The sequence below is a fragment of the Limanda limanda genome, chromosome 1 (genome assembly GCF_963576545.1).
Source record: "Limanda limanda chromosome 1, fLimLim1.1, whole genome shotgun sequence".
Lineage (NCBI taxonomy): Eukaryota > Metazoa > Chordata > Actinopteri > Pleuronectiformes > Pleuronectidae > Limanda > Limanda limanda.
In genome coordinates, this window is record NC_083636.1 from 24514502 (window position 1) to 24532679 (window position 18178).

The 18178-nt window shown below is 43.7% G+C and overlaps 1 protein-coding gene across 2 annotated transcripts in view; it reads right to left on the reverse strand.

Moving 5' to 3' along the window:
• LOC133007181 (metal transporter CNNM4) overlaps positions 1-16818 on the reverse strand; it is a 30193-nt gene extending 13375 nt beyond the window's left edge. The window contains exons 1-4 of one of the 2 annotated variants that reach the window (XM_061075717.1): positions 15309-16818; positions 5298-5441; positions 4198-4332; positions 3613-3782 (exon numbers count right to left, since the gene is read on the reverse strand). In XM_061075717.1, the coding sequence (XP_060931700.1) occupies positions 3613-3782; positions 4198-4332; positions 5298-5441; positions 15309-16794 (1935 nt within the window). In that variant the 5' untranslated portion in view covers positions 16795-16818. The remainder of the gene's footprint in view (positions 1-3612; positions 3783-4197; positions 4333-5297; positions 5442-15308) is intronic. The other variant, XM_061075716.1, reaches the window with a different exon arrangement.
• Positions 16819-18178: the final 1360 nt, after the last annotated feature.

Here is an 18178-nt window from a genome sequence, read left to right on the forward strand (position 1 = left end):
TGAGTCATCTCCTATGGCACTTTGACATCCCATAAATATTACATTCTGCCCACAGGCAGGGTCCAGTGTCTCTTTACCTCAAATACGCACACGCACATGCACACACACACACACGATCAGCTGTGCTCAAGTTGCCTGCTGAGTGTCTGCAGTCACTTTATCCACACCTCAGGTGTCAACAACAACAGAGCCTCCATATACTAACACAGTTCAAACTAATCGGTGTCAGTGTTTGTGACTGATGAGCCACCACCAGAGAGCAGGATGCAATGTAGTTACCATCTAACTTTTGAAATCTCTTTGTGACCATATTGTGTTATTTGAGAGACAATATTTAATACTGAGTGTTTCTATCGTGTCAACTGCATAACATCAACACCTATCTGTGCAACACAACAACAGCACAGACTTCAGGTGTAATTCACACCTCTGTACAGACCTAATGCAGGACTTATATTAGCTGTCTTTCACCTGACTTTACCTATTGGACTTTCTACTGATAGTATACACACATGCAGGTTCCACATGAAGTGTCAAAAACAAGAACGAAATCCAATAAAACAGCACACGGGATGAAAAGAAATCTGACAAAGTCTAAGGGGCTCTTAAGGTTCAAAGTAGTGTAAAGTTATATAAATGAGAGTTTACTAGTTTCCACCCATAGGCGTGCTTGTGTAACGTGTGGTCATGTCAATTGCTGAAGCAGCTGAAAGTGATTGACCAACAAAGCCTGATCTGTAGCTCAGTATTTCAATCTTTCTTTTAAAAGGTACATCATCGATCCTGTAATATGCACATACACAGGCGGGTGCACATCATGCATACACTCTGTTTGGTACACACACACACACAGATGATCTGCTCTTGCATGACTTTTCACTGGTGAATAAAGATAAAGATTAAGATTAAAGATTAAGATTAAAGATTAAGAATATACCATGATAACAGCAATCCACCGAGGGGAAAGCTCACCAGGTTTTTAAAGGAATGTAAGATGACACTATGATTGTTTTACTGCATGTTACGCCCAAAACACACATAATTAATAGAAAAAACACTTGTGAACCACAAGCTCATCTTATTTGTTATGTCACCTGCAATAACAATCATATCTATCATTCCACTTAATAATAAATGCAATAGTCATGTAATATATTATTGACCATATTTATCTTCATTGGTCACTTTGATGCATGCGCTCTCGTTACCCTCAGTGTATGCTTAAATACATATTATTAAAGAAGTTATTTTATACTTATTATGCTTATATTATTATGTGATTACTTATTAATTTATTAATTATGTTTGTATATTTCTTTTTTAAATATTTGTAACGGCCACAATTTTATTTGAGGATGTTTTTGGTAATTTTGCTCTGATCAAGTTCTTGAATCTTAATTTCCGCTGGTAAACTAACAGAAGTGGATTTGGACATAAACTAAATGCACTTGAGACAACAAGCATAGCAAGTTAAAATGGAGTCCTAGGGCTTGAACTGCTTATTATTATTCTAATGCTTGTCTTTGCCTGTGTACAGCACTTTAAGTGCATATGTGCAATATAAATAAAGCTATCTTGCCTTGTACCTGGTTGATCAGTTTATAAACACAACTGAGATACTTATGTTTGTGGTGTTGAACAGCTTTCTTTCACATCTTCCCTCCCTCGCCTCTTTGTTCTGTTCCACTCTTCCTGGTGCAGAGGAGGGATTTACAGCCCTGACGCCCTATCCTCTTCCTTTCTTCCCTCTTCCCTCCATCTCTACACTCGTCCTTAACATCCCTCTACTCTTTATTTCACACTTCATATGCTCCATATGCTCGGCTGTGTGGTGCCGATTGTAGGTGCTCAACGTCTCGTCTCATCTGCTTTTGTGCTTTTCCATCCTCCTTAACCCTTCAATCCCTCTCTCTCCCCTCGGTTTGTCTCTGTCTTATGTAAGAGGATCTATTAGTGAAGGTCATGCAGGGCGAGGAGCCCCTCACGATTATAAGAGCCAGACTGAGACAACGAGAACTACTTATTCGCCTGGATCAGTCATTTTACAGCATAATGTCTGTTTATTAACAGCTACACTGACCTACGTATTTGATTCAGTCCTCAGATCGTCCCAAGGACATTTTACATCGCAGCTTTTTTGCTTACTATGCTGAATACTAATAAAAACTACATCAGCAGAATTAACCGTAACTGAACAGTGTCCAGCATGAGTACTCTTCACTCGTGAACGGCCCCTGTCAGTCTTATTTTAATACACATTAAGAGGCAAAATCTACTTTTATTAACTATAAATGTGTAACATTGTAATGTTTGAATTATAAAGAAACAATGTTTTTGTAATACATTTACAAATGATTAAAATACATTTTATTATTAGATCATTATATATATATATAATGTGTTTGCTCTGAATAAGATTATAACAATAAAATAAATCTTTGGGTTGTTGGCAGCAAAAAAAAAAATACACTTGAAGACATTACCTTGGACCCTGGGGAACTAATTTCTTTCACATAAAAGTATTCCATATATTTATGTATAGATTAATCTGCAATCAAAATAATCAATTGTTGCCATTTTCTAAAGTCAGAATTCCTGACAATCCACAAACTAATGAGCAGTAACTTTAAAAAAAATGATTTGCTTTGTTGAACTGGTCCACACCTATTCTGCATCTTTTAAATATCAACCACTGTCAGAGGGTAAGTGTCAGGGTTAGACACTCAGATGCACCGGGTGTCTGACATCATTTCAATTAATTCTCTGAAATCTCTTTCACCAAAGAAAATAATAAAGGCATCACAGAGGGGTTTTTTCAAACAAACTCTTAATTTCCTTAAGTCGGCGGGTCTTAAAAGGTCGAAGTGTTTAGTGCTAGCATCAGCACTAATACCCCCTCCAGACTGACACAGCCGCTGACCTGGGATAAACCTGTTACTAGTTTAAAGAGGTCAACCTGTGTTATCCAATCTGACTTCATTATGACTTCAACAGCCAGCTCTAAGACAGGACTAACACTGCTCTGCCAACGCACAGAACTGTATGTCTGTAAATCCACAATGTGGCAAGACAAAGTACATGAACTCTTTGGAATGTTCTCAATTTATTTGTCTTTAATGTGATCAGATGTTTAATGTGATCAGATATTCGTCTTAAACTGCTTTCAGACAAGCACTGAATTATCCGAATTAACCAATTTTGCTGAGATTCTACAGACTTCATGTCTGAAAACGGCTTAAGTTATGGTAATGAACAAACACAATCTATTTCAAATCATAGTCCAATTGTTTTCGATGATAAATTCATCATTAAAGGGTTAGGGTTAGAAAAACTGTGTCAACTTCTCGACTAACAACATTAACATGAGCTTACAGGTGCCAGGTCAATGGAAGCAGACTGGAGCTGTGGGTTGGAGCTGCTTTCTGATCGCAGAGAATCATCTCAGCATACTTCAGGTCATGTGAAGTGTTGATTTGCATAAAGCTGGAGGTTAGAGAAATCTTAAAGAGTTTTACCCAAACCAGCTTCATGGAGTCATCCATTTTCGCTTTCCTAAGTGCATGGTTTTAACGCGTCCTAAGTGTGTATCTGTTTATGTATGTGTGTGTTTACCTGCAGAATGAGTGTGAAGTAGTCGACAGGTTTACCCCTCTGGTACAGGAAGTGCTGCGGTGAGCGTTTGTCATTTTCGTTGAACTTGAGTTCCTGGATGACGTCCGGGTGTCTGAGGATCCTCAGTAAGACTTTTTCTGTGATCAGGAACGGGCTGAACAGGCTCACCTCTTGAGGGCGGGACAGAGACATCAATATATCAGTTTGGTATTTTAATGAGTTAGAATTGAAAAGAAATACTGAGCCAGAATAAACAACTAATTCCAAATAGGAAAAAACTGCACATGATATTAAGAGAAGAATAATAATAAAGTGTTTGAGAGTTGACTCCTTATGACTTGGATCCCATCACTCGGACTCAAGTCAGAGAGACAAAATGACTACCTCTAACTCCATGTTGAATTGATCATATCTGTTTTAAAAGTTAAAAAGTATAATACATAGAATCTAGAGTTTAAACTCTTAACTTAACTCACAGAAATTAAACAAATTAACTGGATCTAGACTTGAGACGACAATAGATTTCAAACACGAACTGAGATCCTTTTTTACTGTGACATAAGCCGCCGCCTCCTCAGAGCTCACCTGTGGCCAGGAAACGATGAGCTGCCAACATGAGCTGGGGAGAGATCTTCACCTTACTGTCGGCATCGTGCTTGAAAGCGGAAAAGTCACGTTTGCATTTGTTGGGATCCACCCTTTTCTTGTTTCTGTTATCAGCTACAGAAAGAAAGAAAGAAAGAAAGAAAGAAAGAAAGAAAGAAAGAAAGAAAGAAAGAAAGAAAGATAAAGAGGTTTGTCTTCAGCAAACACCTGCATCCGACCAAGATGTGCCACATAATCTCCTCTAAAACCACTTGTCAAAACCCAAAGCAAAACATTGATACACCTCTTAATTTATGTTAGACACTGTCTTTTTTCATAAATGTTGTAACCATTGTTATTATGTTGAACTGCTCTGCTACACTTCTGTGCGTCTTGGAGTGAGGGATCTCTCACATGTGACCCCCTTAGCGGTTTCTACAGGTTTTTTCTCCTAAGGTTTTATGGTACTTTCTTACTCTTGTCGAGGGTTAAGGACAAAATAAGTCACACCTTTGTAAGCCCTATGAGTTAAATTGTAATTTTTGAATATGAGTTATACAAATAAAACTGACTGATTGAAATCAGAGCATAAAACAGCTCAAACTGCAGTTTAAGTCAGGGGCAAAACTTCTGAAATACCAGAAAATGAAATGATTTCCAATCATCCATCAGTCAGATCAATCATCATACTGACAATCAAGTGTGTTGTAACCCCAAGTTTTCTAAGTCGAGGAGATCCACAAGTTTGCTTACATAAGGCCCAAAATCTATAGTAGAGTGGAAAGGGACAGGTTCATGATTTGTGTTATTGTGGCTTAAATTTCCAAGGATATCATTATCAAATATCATATAATATAAGACACAACTTGACTGAGAATAATTATGTCATTTTTAAGTTAGTGTCAATATCGGACAGTGTGTCTGTACATGCATTGCTGCGTTGCAAACAGGAACCGCTAACAGCTAATTCCGCCCATTTGACAAAAAAAATACAGTTGGGTTGAGGCCAAGGTGTACAAATTTGAAATCTTCCACGTGTGTTTATGTGTTGAGACATTTGCATCTGCGTGATGGCCGCCAACCAGCGAGCGCTGACTCACTGTACAGGTCGGATTCATCCAGGATCTCTGACTTGATGATCTCCTCGATGACGTCCTCCAAAGTGACCAATCCCAGCACCTCGTAGAAAGGGTCTCCCTCCCCCTCGTTGTTCACTTTCTGGACGATGGCTAAGTGGGATTTACCTGGGGACGAGAGAGAGGGAGAGAGATAGAGAGAGAGGTCATCTAAAGGTTACGACAAGTGGTGAAAGACATTTGGGATGCCTGACAGTTTTCCAAGCTCTGACATTCCAGGCTCTTAAAAAGAAATCAACTGCCTGGAAAGTAGGGCAGCATCAAACAGGAGGGAGGGGCGGGAAGTTTGTGAATTTCACTGCAGCAGCTGCTCTTCAAACACACTCAGCCCCCTGCTACATGAAAACGTCCTTTCTTGTTTTGTTTATTTTCTATTTTGGAGGCAGCATAGCTTCAGTTGCGGCACTATTCGATCAGTCAGAGGATTTATCCTGACTGCTGGGAGGACAGACTGATGCCTTAATATAGCCCAGACTGGCCTAAGAGCCTTGGACCAACTGCCAAGACCAGATAAAGAGGAGAGACTGGAGGGCGAGGCAGCAAGGGGAGGGGGGCTGAGAGAGAAGAGGGCTGTGGCCGGGGGAAAAGAGAGAAACAGATTAATCCAACCCTGATTCTGCTCTCCTCATTAAAAAAAACTGTTGACTTGTTTATAGCTGCATTTGGGCTGACACGTCATGTACGCTGATGGCTGCCAACCAGAGCCAAGGACAGATACGTTATCCACAGGTCAACACGAGCCGAGCTGCCAGGACACAAACCTGTCAGCGTGACGGAGCTTCACACGGCAGCAGCGTCCGTCCTCATGATGCTCAGTGACGCCGCGACGTGTTTACATGTATGTGCTTTGTGTCATGTGTGTGTCACCAAGGTCACCAGACATGTCCCTGAAGACAAACCCTCCTCTTCAGGCTGATCTGAGAAAACGCATGCATCAGTCAGACTTGAGTCAGAAAGAGGAAATCAGAAATGCAAAATTAAAATAAAATAAAATTAATGAACTGACTCCAGACTTAAGAATATGTTATTATTATATTTCCTTAAATTAATAATTTATTAATGCTTCTTCTGAATTGACAAGGTTTCAAAGTGTAAGGACTCAATATATATTGTTTTACATTAATAAGGCTGCACTGAAACTGTATTTATCTTCCTTTACCTGAAATTAAAAATGAATCACAACGATCCATTGATGTTTTTTAATTTTATTTAAACTAGCTGTTTGCAGAGCTTTTTATATACACTCTATGTTGCAGAATGAAGTTAGAAAACTTTATATTCATCCTACCTGGTTTATCTGCAGTGAAGATTTTATAGTCAATGTTTTTCATAAAATGAAAATGAATTTACTTTATTACTGTTCTCATGTCTGGTTCATGTACAAGTTTGAATGTCTGACCAAACTGCAGTTATTTCAGGTCTGTTGAGCAATCAACACAATTTCCAGACCCAAATCCACAACTCTTCAAAACAAAAGCTTTAAATTCAGCTGGATATAAAGCATTATAAGAACAAAAAACATTGTGCCTCACTTTGAAGAACATTTGCTAAAGAGGAACTGATTCTAAGAGCAGCACCTGTGACTAACGTGAATGTCTGTGTTAGTCCGATATAAAAATAATCAGATCATCAAAATGATCAGGTGGCTCAGATATTGATACTGACGGGGCAGCTTTGGCAGGCTGCCAGTTGCCAACCACTGCTGTAGATTATGTGAGGATGTAGAAGAAGATGTAATACAATTCAATACATGCAAGTGTGAGGTTGATAAGATGAATGGTCCTGGAGATATGCGTCCCACATATAGACAAGAATGAAAGATGATTGTGAAATTATGTTAAAGGTCTTTATATAACCCTTTTCTGATCTTGGTGACCACTCAAAACACGTCACAGAACAGTTTCGACATTCTCACACGCACGCACATCTATGTGAAGCACTTTCTCTTTCACTCATCACTCAAACACTGCTGGCACAGCTGTCAGGGGTAATTTGGGCTTCAGTATCTTGCCTGATCCACAGCCGCCCTCATTATTCTTAGTAGGGAGGAGATAGTAGGTAGATGTTTTGATAATTTTGGGGATTGCATAGAATTTCTGAGGAAAAGCATGCATCAGTTATTTTGTTGATGAGTAATTTACCCCATGTAAAAAATAATACACGCAGAAAAAGAACTTAAAATTCAAATGTCAGCACTAGGTCACAGTAACAAGGGTTTCTGCCAGTTCAAATATACCAGACTTCTATTCATTACATTTAAGACTATTTATTAACCTCTAGAGCACTTTCACTGCTTTCAAATAAAATATCATAAACATGGGAAAGGGTTCTTACTGAGGATGGATTGTTTTTTCCCACTTTCAAAATTTATTTTTGTCTTATGATTCATCTTGTCCAGTAAACTTTGCAAATGTAACCATCCGCTGTCAAAGCTATTTCGGAACAAACTGTGAACAAAACCAAAATGACTTGAGCTGAAGCGAGGCGATGTATGACCAACTCAGCCGTGTTTCAAGAATCACTGACACCACTATGCACCAGAGGTTTTCACACTATTTGCCTAAATGTTTATACTCTGCAGTCCATGAATCCATCAAGAAATCAAGGAGATTAAAAAGGTTCTAAATAGCTGCAGAATTTCCCTGAGAAAGATCAGATGTTAAAGTTTTCTTCAGTAATAAGCTGATGTACTGGTAGCTGCTATAACAGGAGCTGATAACTGATAATTTTGCATAGTTTTAAGGGGGGGGGGGATTTAGATAAAGACAAAGCAAGAGAAACCAGGACTGATACAATGAACATGATCATTACAGCAGCTAGGTGCTTTTGTGGTGTGTTATTTGTGTGTTTGAATGTGCGTCCTACTTTTGAATGGTGACGATGACGATGATGCTGTCTGAGATGTGACTCAGCGTGTAAGTAGCCGTTGGCTTCCACACTGAGCTGTGGCTGGACATGACAGAGCCAACAGCCCTGGTTCTGTGCTGGCTTGTGACAGAGCCAGGTCATACGCTGACGTTAGCCAGGAGGATGACTCATGAGACAGCACACACACACACACACAGAGAGCGGCCTGTCCCTCCTGCCTAGGCTCCGCGGGAGGGTCCGAGATCAGCGCCCCCTTGCAGCAGCTTCAGTTCAGTGGCTTTTTCAAGGGGCGTTTCAGATGAATGAAACTTCAATTTGAGGCAGACTTCTCCTTTTCCCCACTGAGTGACAAAAACCCAATTCAACTGACCAACATAAAGTTTACCACCAACTGTTTTGATCATTTTTCAAGCAGAACATTTACCTTTCTAGTTTCTGAAATGTGAGCCTGATGACAAAACAAGATGTCACCTCGGGGTACGGAAACTTCATTTTTCCCAAAAAATGTCTGACATTTTATGAACTAGTGCAGTGCCTGATCTAAACTTGCCTGCTTGCTTATCCTGTGTTAATGCTCTGGAGCTCCTTCAGAATAATTCCTTAAGTGATGCCGCCTTAAAACATTTCTACAATATACTGTCTCTTTTTACTGACACCATGCAAGCAGAATGCACTCTGAAGATGACACTTGACCAAGTCTTTGACTATCATCTGAATAAACCTCGGGAGACACAAGGTTGTTATGATCCACGCTTTCTTATCGAGGTCTGGATATCAGTGCTGAGATCTCCTGCACTAATCCTGTGCGCCTGAACGTGCAGATCTTCATCCCATCAGACATGAGGGCAGCAGCTGATTTCACAGATTAGTTCCTGACAGAAGTTGATCATCAGTGAAATCCACTGCTGAGTGGTGAGATGGAATAAAAGCCAGATTATATAAGACACTGATGTGGCTGATCAATAAGAATGAGCCTCGTTGTTGCTCTCACATTTGACAGTTACCCAGCATGCCTGCACACAGAAGGAAGCTGGGTATGATTTCTGCCCGTGTGTGCACCTGTGTGCTCGTGTGTGTTTGTGAGAGAGCGAGAGAGAGAGAGAGAGAGAGAGAGAGAAAGAGAAAGAGAAAGAGAGAGAGAGAGAGAGAGAGAGAGAGAGAGAAAACCAAATGACTCCACAACGTATGGAAGGAGGGATATTACAAAGGAGGGTATTTCCAGATGATTTTCAGAGCTGATCAGTCAAAGGTCAAAGGTCAACACAAGTAGGGTCCGAAACACATTTTCCAAGATTCCCCTGAAAATAATACAGAGAGAACCTAAAGCTTATATCGATCATAAATGTTTGATCATAACACCTCTGATAGTGAGGGCAACATATGAAAATCTGGGAAGTAAATCCTTACCAAGAAATTTCTTCACAATTGTGTTTAGGAAGGTGTGTAATATCATGTCTTAAAATGTTGAAATTCAACTCCCGTGGGAAACCTCCTAAAAAATTGCTCAAAGTTGGGGTACCTGTAACCGATTTTTGAAAAATCGAAAATGTTAAATTTGGCTTTAAGTAACTTGTGAGGGGTCAAACTAGGGGTTTTTCATGATTCTGAGTTGATTGCAAGCATTAGTTTTTCACCAAAACCACTCCTTAGTGCAAAAACAGCCACCCCCACTTTTCCCACTCACTGCATTTTCAGCCATTATTCACGAATAAAGGGTTCCAAACAACTAGATAAGTTGTGTGCTACCCATCAGGGTCCGACATCTCACTAATGTGGGAGTATGTGTGCCATGCACAGATAGCTTGAGGATTCACTGTCTCTTCTACATGTATGTTTAAAATAAAAACATGAATCTGGGAATTACTTGAATAGCTCAGTGTTGTATGCAAGATGTACAGTGGGAACGGAAAGTATTCAGACCCCTTTAAATATTTCACTTTTTGTGTCATTGCAGAAATTTTCAAAAATCAAAAAATTTCATTTCATTTCTCATCAATGTACACTCAGCACCCCATCTTGACTGAAAAAAAAACAGAAAAGTAGAAATTTTTGCAAATTTATTAAAAAAGAAAAACTGAAATATCACATGGTCATAAGTATTCAGACCCTTTGCTGTGACACTCATATTTAACTCACATGCTGTCCATTTCTTCTGATCCTCCTTGAGATGGTTCTACTCCTTCATTGGAGTCCAGCTGTGTTTAATTAAACTGATTGGACTTAACTAGGAAAGGCACACACCTGTCTATATAAGACCTTACAGCTCACAGTGCATGTCAGAGCAAATGAGAAATGAGAGAGCTCAGAGACAGAATTGTGGCAAGGCACAAATCTGGCCAAGGTTACAAAATAATTTCTGCAGCACTCAAGGTTCCTAAGAGTACAGTTACATAATCCTTAAATGGAAGAAGTTTGGGACGACCAGAACTCTTCCTAGGAATGGCTGCCCAGCCAAACTGAGCAATCGTGGGAGAAGAGCCTTGGTGAGAGAGGTAAAGAAGAACCCAAAGATCACTGTGGCTGAGCTCCAGAGATGCAATAGGGAGATGGGAGAAAGTTCCACAAAGTCAACTATCACTGCAGCCCTCCACCAGTCGGGGCTTTATGGCAGAGTGGCCCGACGGAAGCCTCTCCTCAGTGCAAGACATATGAAAGCCTGCAGAGAGTTTGCCAAAAAACACATGAAGGACTCCCAGATTATGAGAAATAAGATTCTCTGGTCTGATGAGACCAAGTTTGAACTTGTTGGCGTTAATTCTAAGCGGTATGTGTGGAGAAAACCAGGCACTGCTCATCACCTGCCCAATACAATCCCAACAGTGAAACATGGTGGTGGCAGCATCATGCTATGGGGTGTTTTTCAGCTGCAGGGACAGGACGACTGGTTGCAATTGAAGGAAAGATGAATGAGGCCAAGTACAGAGATATCCTGGAAGAAAACCTCTTCCAGAGTGCTCTGGACCTCAGACTGGGCCGAAGGTTCCCCTTCCAACAAGGCAATGACCCTAAGCAGACAGCTAAAATAACAAAGGAGTGGCTTCGGAACAACTATGTGACCATTCTTGACTGGCCCAGCCAGAGCCCTGACCTAAACCCAATTGAGCATCTCTGGAGAGACCTGAAAATGGCTGTCCACCAACGTTCACCATCCAACCTGACGGAACTGGAGAGGATCTGCAACAAAGAATGGCAGAGGATCCCCAAATCCAGGTGTGAAAAACTTGTTGCATCATTCCCAAGAAGACTCATGGCTCATGACCCATTTTTTTCTGTCAAGATGGGGTGCTGAGTGTACATTGATGAGAAATAAAATGAACTTTTTTGATTTTAGCAAATGGCTGCAATGAAACAGAGTGAAAAATGTAAAGGGGTCTGAATACTTTCCGTACCCACTGTATGTTTATAAATGGCAGTGGCATGGCCACCCTGTACCTTGCACATGTTAAAATTAAAAACATGAATATATGAACCCGTATAATATTTGAATAGCTTAGTATTGAATGCACAATATCAGTGTAGCTATGTTGAACATGGCACTAGGCCCAATTTAATATAAAACACAATTTTATACTATATATAGTAGGGGGTCCCTGCTCCATCTCTCCATCTGTTTGGGGGTCCTTGGCCTGAAAAACGTTAAAGACCCCTGGTCTAAAGCAATAGCCTTATGGAAAGGTAATAATTGCCAGGGCAGCATTAGTTTTTCACCAAAACTGCTCTCTTGTGGAAAAACAGACATTTTAATTTTTAAAAGTAGCGTTATTCGTTTATTTCAGTATCTTGCAGAGTGCTGTGCAGCTGCACCCTCTGTTGGAGACAGGGTTAGGGTTAGGTTAGGGTTAGGGTTAAAACTTTTAAAGGTTTCCTTGTAAGCAGGCAAAGTTTCGAGTTGCTTCATGAGTTGACAGTACAGCCTTGCCCCCTTGGCGTATTGGTGATGCCCCGCAGCTGCAAAGATGTCTAGCATCCTGGTGCCCATTGTGGTCTGCAAGCCACTGCAAGAAGTGAAGATTCTTCCATTCACCAACAGAAAACAGACTGGAATAAACACCATCACATTTCTTCCCATCGCTGAGCTCTCCTCCTTTGTAACACAAGACCAGCCACTCCTCACTCCGGGCGATACACTCTGGGCAGCAGGGTGGGTGATCAAAGCACAGGATCCTGATTTCTCACAGTCCAACTGGAATGGCTGGATGAAACGTATCCATGCAGATGATGCCAAGCAGAGCACGCTGATCGACTTCCTCCCAGTCATCGAAGGTGACCCTAATGACCACAACACCATCTTCACCGCTCTCAAAGAGTGCATGCGGCTCTCTGAAGACAAAGTCACTATAGTGACGTTCAATCTCCTAATCTGGCTCAAAGCTGTGGACATCATAAACCAGGCAAATCTACCCATCATTCCACGGTTGGGTGGATTTCACCTGCTAAAGTCCTAACTTGGATCCTTGGGTAATATCATGGAGGATTCTGGACTACTAGAGCTGATCCAGCTGATCTATCCAGGGAGTACGACAGCCAACCACATCCTGGATGGAGGATGTTTTGACAAGGCAATCCGTGCTCACCTCCTAATTGATGCAGCCATCTATCAGCACATCATGAAACATGCCTTCACTGAGGAGGAGCTTGGTGAAATGAGGACCTTGATGGAGAAGGTAGCTGATCGGAAAATGGGAGCCAGACACACAGATCCAGTTGTTATAGTGTTTGAACGGAGGTTTGAAGAAATCTTCAAAAGACTTGCCAAAGGAGGAAGAACACCTGCACTCTGGGTGCAGTACCACTACATGGTAGATGTCATCAAGATCTTCATCAGAACTGAACGGCTTGCAGACCACAATGGGCACCTGTCCTGCATTGTCACCAGGTGGCTAGACATTTTTGCAGCTGCGGGGCATCACCAATACGCCAAGGGGGCACGGCTGTACTGTCAACTCATGAAGCAACTTGAAACTTTGCCTGCTTACAAGGAAACCTTTAAAAGTTTTAACCCTAATCCTAACCTAACCCTGTCTCCAACAGAGGGTGCAGCTGCAAAGCACTCTCTCCTTGCATATATACAAACCCGGGACTGGATCCTTCTTAAGAGCATGTCTTTGGATCCTAGTGATTACGGGTGGACACTAGGTGTTCAGGGATATGAGCCAGTTCCAACACTAGACCCCATGGCTCCTGAGGAGCTTCTTTAGTTCACAGTCTGCAATTGCAATGGAGATTGCAGCGACCGCCGGTGCAGCTGCAAAAAGAATGATGTCAAGTGTATCTCGGCGTGTGGTGTTTGCAAAGGCATTATGTGCAAGAATTGTGCTCATGATGATGTTCAGTTTGGAGAAAACTCAGACATTGACACATGAAGCGTGTGGCAGAGTGGATCAGTATTATGCAAGATACTGAAATAAACGAATAACGCTACTTTTCAAATTCAAATGTCTGTTTTTCCACTAAGGAGCAGTTTTGGTGAAAAACTAATGATGCCCTGACAATTATTACCTTTCCATGAGGCTATTGCTTTAGACAAATAGAAAAAAGATAGAATTTTTCATGGTGTTAACTGGGTTATTTTTATTTTTTATTGTTTTTGGGGAGGCGGGGGGGTTTGGAACCCTTTATTCGTGAATAATGGCTGAAAATGCAGTGAGTGGGAAAAGTGGGGGTGGCTGTTTTTGCACTAAGGAGTGGTTTTGGTGAAAAACTAATGCTTGCAATCAACTCAGAATCATGAAAAACCCCTAGTTTGACCCCTCACAAGTTACTTAAAGCCAAATTTAACATTTTCGATTTTTTAAAAATCAGTTACAGGTACCCCAACTTTGAACAATTTTTTAGGAGGTTTCCCACGGGAGTTGAATTTCAACATTTTAAGACATGATATTACACACCTTCCTAAACACAATTGTGAAGAAATTTCTTGGTAAGGATTTACTTCCCAGATTGGTCAAATATCTGCTAAAATGCCCTTACTATGATGATTCTCTGGATCTTAACTTGTCTACAGAGGTTTGGAGCGTTTCTCACAGTAAGTGTCTTATTTGTCATCATCTTCTAATCTCCCGCTGACTGAAAGCACCACATGGAACAGGGCTGAGTCACAATTCATCCAAATATTTGTCAGACCTTTCAAAATTCCCACTAAAAGTGTGCCTTGTATTGCAATACTTTGCAAAACAATTTTATTAACTGCATATTGTTAGCTGAAAGCGAAAACCTCATCAGCCCTTTAAGAGAGTGGAGAAAGAAAGACACATGTCTTGATAATACTCAAGGCAGGCTCTCCATGTCTCAGACCAGTTGTGTGGAGTTTGAAACCAACTCCTGAGAGACAAATGATGAGCACAACTAAAATGTGCTTTTAACATGTTGTCCATCTGTTTATCAGCTGCACTGTGCATCGCATGTCCCCGGCTGCAGGCTGTGGCGAGTGCTTTAATGTGGGGGGGGGATGTTCCACTCATCGATGGTGCTGATCGACACAGACACAGCCTGGAGGTGGGGGGTGTGTGTTGGTGTCTGGATGCAGTGAAGTGAAGTGCAGCTGATTTCAGTGCAGGGGAGCTTTTCTGTTCCTTAGACACAGCAGCGGCCATGAGGATGATGAAGATGCTGTATATTATTATCTTAACTTATGTCTAACATAATAACATGTCCGCAGAACTAATTATCAGCTTCCAGCAGGTTCAGGAAATAAGCAGATGAGCGATAAAGGATGAATGCCGACTATTGTAGTTTGACTGCAGTCACATTGTGTTTACATGGGTTTGTTAGTTCAGTGCTTGCTCAACTTAAACTGATTGATAATCGTTGTGTGATTATCTCAATTAATGTGAGAAAAAGCAATGGAAATATATTTTGCATGGATGTACAGTCCATTCTGTAAATGTTCATGAGAATGAACAGAAGCAGATGACTGCTGTGTTGTGTGCATGGAAACACACTGTGTAGGATGAAGCATTCTCTGGGATTTCAGTGAAAGTGAGTGAGGGAAAGTCAGCTCCCACTGAGACCCCCGATAATGAAGATGCTGCTGATGAAAGTACACACAACCCCCCCCCCCCCCCCCCCCCCCCAAACACCAACACACACATGTGTATATGGACGCACCTTTCTTGAACTCCTCCAGCATGGCGTCCAGCCTGGTGTCATGGAACACAAAGTGCACCGGGTGGTTGTAGAACTTGGTGATGGTCTTCAGGGTGGTGCAGTCGTCCGGGTCCACGAACGCCAGGTCCTTCACGTACAGGATGTCCACGATGTTGGACCTCTCGTCGTCGTACACGGGGATGCGGGTGTATCCGCTCTCCATGATCTCCGACATGGTGTTGAAGTCCAGCACGGCGTCCGCCTGGATCATGTAGCAGTTCCCGATGGGCGTCATCACGTCCTCCACGGTCTTGTTCCGGAGCTCCAGCGCGCCCTGGATCATGTTCATCTCCTCTTTGACCAGGTCGTTGTAGGGCTCCGTCACCTTCAGCATCTCCACCAGCTTCTCCCGGTTGTACACGGTGCCGATCTCCTGGCCCAGCAGCACGTCCAGCAGCTTGCTGACGGGGAAGGACACCGGGAAGGTGAGGAGCATGAAGAACTTGGTCAGCAGGATGGTGTTGGCGCCCACGGCCAGTCCGTGGCGGGAGCACAGCGCCTGGGGGACGATCTCCCCGAAGATGACGATCCCGACGGTGGAGGCGACCACCGCGCCCAGACCGGATCCGATGAGGCCGTCCAGCAGGATGGTGAGGGTGGTGTTGACCAGGACGTTCCCCAGCAGGAGGGAGCACAGCAGGTAGTTCCCTTTGCGGCGGATGGGCTCGATCTTCCGGGCGTCGTTCTTCTCCTTCTCGGTGCCGCAGCTCTGGACGATGCGCAGCTCCATGGGGTCCAGCGCCATCAGCCCCAGGTTCAAGCCGCTGAACATGCCGGAGAGCATCAGCAGGCAGGAGATGAGGATGCACTGCAGCCACATGGGCAGCAGCGACTTCTTCTCCTCCAGCACCAGCAGCCTGCCGTCGCTGTCCCCCAGCAGGAGCCAGCTGCTCCCCGCCTCGCTCCTCCGGGTGCACAGCGCGTACTCCTTCTGCGGCTCGCTCTTGCGGAGCGGCTTGATCTGGAAGGAGATCAGCCCGGAGGTGCCGTGGCCGCTGACGTTCATGTAGGTCCCGACGATGATGTCCTTCGTGAAGTCCGCACAGGTCCGGTCCGGCGCGTCCATCATGCCGCTGCCGCCGCTCCTCGCCGCCGCCACCGCCTCCTCCTCCCCCCCGTCCTCCTCTCCGTCCACACCTCCTCCTCCTCCGTCCGGGACCTCCGTGAAGCGCACCTGCTTCCAGGCGTCCGAGTGGAGCTGCACCCCGTAGAACCGGAGCTGCATGGAGCTCTCCTCAGTCACCTGGATGACACCGTCGTCATTGGTGCTGGCGGGCTTGTCGCTCCTCTCCAGCCGCATGCCGAGCACCTGGCTCCCGCCGCGGCCGCCGCCCCTGCCGCCGGAGCCCCCCGCCACCGCCGTCTCCGTCCGCCCGCCCACCGCGCTCCACAGGCAGATGATGACAGTGAGCACATAACCTTGCTGCCCGCTCCATTCTGTCGCCATGTTTGTTTCACTGCTCGTCGGCGACCTGGGGAGCTGACGTCATTTACTCATGTCCGAGCGGCTCCGCCCCCCCCCCCCCCCCCATCACACGCACGTACGCGCACACACACACACACACACACACGCAGGGACACGGGCGCGTTATCACCGCCTACCGGGCAGGGACAGGTAGGGCTAATAAACAAACACACCCCCTCTCTCTCTCTCCCTCCACGTCTCTCCCTCGGACACGCAGCTCACAGGTCGCAGGTGGGTTCCACCCGGTGCTCGCGTCCACACCTGCGCTTGCATTTACCCCGAGTCACCCTCCATTCCCCCCCCGCCTCCCTCCACGGCCTCGTTATTCTCCCTGACAGGCTCTGGGCAATGCGGCAGCTCGCACACAGCGGAAGGGGGGTGTGTGTATGTGTGTGTGTGGGGGGGGGGGGTGGTGGTGATGATGCTGCTGCTGCTGAGCACAGCACTTTCTCATCCAATTGCATCCGGAGTCAGCTGTTACGTAAAGGCACATGGCATCTGTGTACCAGCCAACCCCCGAAGCCATCTCCATCCCCATCTTCCTCCTCTTCCTCCTCCTCCTCCTCATTCTCATGCTCCTCATCTTCCTCCTCCCCATCCTCATCCTCCTGCACCATCCCCACATCCCTCTGGCCCTCAGCCCGCGCTGGGGATGATGGGTGGAGACTAGGTTTGCAAAGGGGCGGAAAGTTAAGCTCGGAATTTTGGGAATATTGAAAAAAAAAAAAACTACGCAAATTAGATGCTGAGCAATAAAAACATCATTCAAAACTATTTTAAAGATGTATGGAATGCAGCACATGCTGCACGTTGAGTTTCAACCCTCCACCGTGCATTCTTCCATCACATGCACAGATAACTCCCAGCATCCTTCACTCTACAGCAGGGCTATTGAGGCCTGCTGTAGTATGCAGGACTAGTCAGGTAAGTTTCGATGATATTACTGGGAAAATATATTAGCATGCTGATTGAGGATTGTTCATCTGTTCATCTAGCCTATTTCCATTCAGTTATCCATCAATTTTAAAATATTTTTACAGACCATTCCAATTGTTTGGCTAACTATTTATATCTCTGACATTGCATCAGTGTTTACAAACTTTTTTCTCATCTTATTCTACAGAACAATGCCACGTGCACTCTCTCATGTGTGGAGACATTTCACCCCATCCAATGTAGAAGGAAAGGCTGTGTACATTTGCAAATACTGTGCAAAGACCTATGTTAAGAATGACACAACGATGCAGAAGCATATAGTCAAGTGCCTAAAGTTTCCTCAGGGCTCAAATCAGCCTATGACACAACAACATTTTTATATTTATGTCTGTATATGACAAACACAGTTAGTATAAATTACCCACAACAT